The sequence below is a fragment of the Liolophura sinensis genome, chromosome 6 (genome assembly GCF_032854445.1).
Source record: "Liolophura sinensis isolate JHLJ2023 chromosome 6, CUHK_Ljap_v2, whole genome shotgun sequence".
NCBI lineage: Eukaryota > Metazoa > Mollusca > Polyplacophora > Chitonida > Chitonidae > Liolophura > Liolophura sinensis.
Window position 1 is genome coordinate 43,835,346 of NC_088300.1, and position 4,098 is coordinate 43,839,443.

Here is a 4,098-nt window from a genome sequence, read left to right on the forward strand (position 1 = left end):
CAGATGCGTTTAGACAACTCTTGGCGGCACGAACAAACCAACATCATCTACGGGCGTGCATGTATTCATGAGGTAGACAGCTTTTGAATAATAAAGAAACCTCTTTGCGATCACAACATTACCACCGCGCTACCATAGCGGATCGTCTAACGGTCCCCTGTGAAAATATGGCCGCGATTTGTACCCCAGATTCAAATTTGGATACTATCTTCTAAATACAGTGTAATGATCCGATCACAGTATAAGGCAGCAGTGGCACCTGTGCTACCACAACAACGAAATGGCGAACGATTTGTTTCTTTTCAGGAGTTGTCAGATCTTGCAACCCTGGTTTCACGTGAACCTTAAACTACAGTGTAATGATCGGCAGCTTGATGAATGAACAAATGATTGTGGTTTCTATGAAGTCCGATTAAAGCCATCATAATACTGTTGTAGCATCGTCCGACAATAATACGAAGCCACGAGACGATGACTAGAAGTGGTAGCATGATGAGTCGGAGTGATGGGACGATGATGCGAATAGATATGACCATGTTCTAATGTACCATAATGCCAAACTATGGCAAGATGTTAATGGCTTCGTGTCTTCGTCCTAACGCTTCGTGCTTCCGAAGATTTTTTCACCAAAAATTCACAAGGGCCGGTATATTTGCTTTGTCGAACTGTGTTAAAGTAAGGTTTTTTCATCGAAAAAGTATTTTCATCGAAAAGCATGTGCGATGGTACAAAGCGATGAGACGATGGTACAAAGCGATGACACAATGGCACAAAGCGATGACACAATTGTACAAATCGATGACACGATGGTACAGAGCGAAGAAACAAAGGCACGAAACGGTGGGACGATGGTAGGAAGTGAAGGTCATCATGCCATCTGTCAGTATCTTGATCTTATCGCTTCGTGCCTGCGGGCTATTGCCCAGTCACTACGCACTATCGTCAGTGGATAATACAATGTTGGTACGATGTCGGTCTTAACCGGCCTCCAAAGGTTTCATACATGATTTACAATGTGCAAGTGACGAGAGAGTTAACACCATTTAATCTGGCGTGTAGTTTATATTGAAAGGTCTAATCGCCAGATCAGTTTAACCAGTGTCTCATGGCATAGTTTCGGGAAAGAGAGACCCTTAACAACTGCTGACAAACACGAATGTCCATTGGCTAAAGTCATAGGACAACATTTGAAGAATTTGCGTTGCGAGTTCAGAGCATTTAAGGAACAGTCATGAAGAATTTATACCTATACAGTATGAAGAAGCGAGCGTGTGAAGCGCATGAGTCTGAACTCTGACGTTACGCCACAATCGTTCTAATTCCGCTTATTATTTATATAGTTACTTAAACAGATACATTAATTTTTAAGCAATATGTTTTCAATCTAAAGAGATGGACACTTTGAAATATCTCATTTGTTCAAATTTTGACAGCATCCGCGTGATTAAATAACAGAGGTTAAGGAGCAAATAATTTATATTTTCCTTTCACAAAGATTTAAGTTCTTCGAAAAGAAATTATAAACTTTGCTCTAACAAACAATAATTAACACAAGAGAAAAGATGATTGATTTAAACAGCAACTTGTAAATTTTTATAAAAAGATACGGATCTGCGAGGGGCGAGTTTGTTAATATCCAAGGAACATGGCATTATCGATAATATATATGACGCGGGATATAAATCCCAAGCGATGTGACCATTTTAACTTAAGTCAAATAAGAGAGCAAAAATCACGGAACTTCCGCTGTAAGCAAGATGATGTAATGAGACGCTAAAGTCTAAATAGAGGTAACGTTTTCACCTCCATTATCCAACCCCTCCTGAGATCGATGGAGTCCGACTGACACGGTGTCTTTAGCAGTGAAACGAACTCTGAGTCGGTATCCGTTTTTGTTTTCCTCGATAATAGAGTTCTGAGTTCGTGAACGACCTTCGTAGGAGCCACTGCTGGAGGAGGATTGCTCCCGACATCTGGCGGACAACCGCTTAGCCGTCTGAACACAGGTATAATCCTCAGTCATTGACATACACTCTGACATTGTCGCTCCCCGGCTATTGTACTTTGTTATCAGGGCTAAACGCTGTGGACAGAACACTTCCATCAAACCCCGCTTCAGCTTTATATTGAAAAACCCATACCATAAAGGGTTTAGCGCGCTCTGGAGTAAAGCGGCCGTCTCAGCGAATACAATCACAGACTCGGGGATTTTGTACGTATATTCGCTGTATATGATGATTAATGTTGTCACAAAGTATGGTGTCCAGCAAGCTATAAAGCTCAGGATGATGGCCAGAGTCATTTTAATGGTTTTGATTTTGGCTCTGGGAATGGCCCTTTTATCAGAGATAGAGCGCCTCAAGGGCACGCTATTATCAGAGGTCACGCTGACCTCCTTACCTTGACCCCAAACAACCAAGACGACGTTGATATAACAATAGGATATTAACACGGCAGGAATAGCCAGAATATAAATGGCCAGCCAAGTAAAATATAACTTTCGCTGCCACCAGGCCGTGTAGCCTTTACTTAAGCACTTGTATTGGATTTTACCATCCGGGTGTACGCCCGTCTTTGTTTGTATAAATATAAATAACTGTGGAATGGCAAAGAGAAAGGCGAGGACCCAGGCCACAGCGATCATCTTGCGAGCCCGACTGATGGTTGTTGCAAAGCGAAGAGGTTTACATATGGCCATGAAACGATCAAAACTCATGGCGGTTAAAATGAAGGTGGTACTGGCTAGGGTGACGATTTGGAAGTAGGTGATGATTTTACATGCAGCCGCTCCTAACACCCATTCTCCGAAAGCAACGAACAGAATTTCCGACGTCATTGTAAAACAACAAACAGCTAAGTCTCCGATGGCTAAGTTGATAATAAATATGTTGACACGACTGTGGCGTTTTCGGTATTTGCTGCAAGACAGTACAATAAGAATGAAGACATTTCCAAAAACAGTAATGAGCATTATAACAGATAAGGTTGCCACTCGTTGTATAACAGCAGGTGTCCAGATTTCTCCGTACGGCACAAATCCTTCTTCCTGTCCCGAGGCATTACCAGGGTTAATCACTTCGTAGCAGCTCGCCTTGGTTTCAGAAACCGAGAAGTTGCCAGTGCATGGCAGCTGGTCCGTGGATTTCCAGGAATTGTTCTCAAAACGGAACACATCCGGTGAGGAGAACTCGACACCGAGGGGCTGTGACATTGCTCAGGTCGGCTCGCTCTTCAGTCCGCACCTAGTTATCGCCACTCTCAATTGATATCTCTGCAATCAAAGTAGAGAAAACATCAGGTTAGCTTACATTTATTGTACCCTCCAGCTAACCAAGCATCGACCTTAAATTAACCCTGAAATAAAAATGAAGTGAAAAAATGTACTGACTTTATATATGGGAGAATGCGAAATGGCTTGGGGTCAATCAATGAGAAGTATTACGCATCAATGAGCTTCGAAAGTCCTCACGGTGACTGGGCAATGTCCTTGATTTGAAATCCAATAGATAGTAAATGTTCGATCCATCGTAACAGCTCAAAGCATTTTTCTCCGTGAAGTGTGCTTTCCAGATAACTTACTACTTACAAAGAGGAAATGGTCTTGTTGATATGCTCTAGACAGAAGCTTATTTGGCACGTCGCCGTTTCTCATTTCCCAGATGAATTATTGATTTTAACCACTTTACAGGTGTTTGCTGGACAGTCGGAGGAAGATTGATTAGGTGCCAGAGTCACTTCGCAGGTGGCTGAGGGCTTTAAGACCAAGCTCTTTGATCGACGCTTAACACCTCATCGGAAGTAAAACTTTAGCGTTCCAGGATTCCTCACACAGTCTAGTTAGCTATGCATGCTTACATGAAGACGAAATACACCTAACAAACGCTGCTCTATAGGGTACCATGCCGTACCATAAATATACAATGCTTTAAGATTGAAATCCGAATTTTTTGAACTTACAAAATAATAGAAATAAAGCACATGGGTGAAATGTCCACCGATGACAGTCAATATAGACAGCTACCGACAGTGTTTGAGCAAATGTCTTGCTATGCTACAAACTGAAAAAAAGTGGTGAAATAAGAATCATACGGGACAGTT

General features: G+C 42.1%; 1 protein-coding gene across 1 annotated transcript; it reads right to left on the reverse strand.

Moving 5' to 3' along the window:
* Positions 1 to 1,751: 1,751 nt before the first annotated feature.
* Positions 1,752 to 3,279, reverse strand: LOC135468444 (mesotocin receptor-like). The gene has a single exon (XM_064746708.1). The coding sequence runs from the start codon at positions 3,209 to 3,211 to the stop codon at positions 1,781 to 1,783; it is 1,431 nt and encodes a 476-aa protein (XP_064602778.1). The 5' UTR covers positions 3,212 to 3,279; the 3' UTR covers positions 1,752 to 1,780.
* Positions 3,280 to 4,098: the final 819 nt, after the last annotated feature.

What these genes read in the sequence shown, in the direction of transcription:
- LOC135468444 (XM_064746708.1), bottom strand. Translation starts at nt 3,211, where the DNA reads ATGTCACAGCCCCTCGGTGTCGAGTTCTCCTCACCGGATGTGTTCCGT.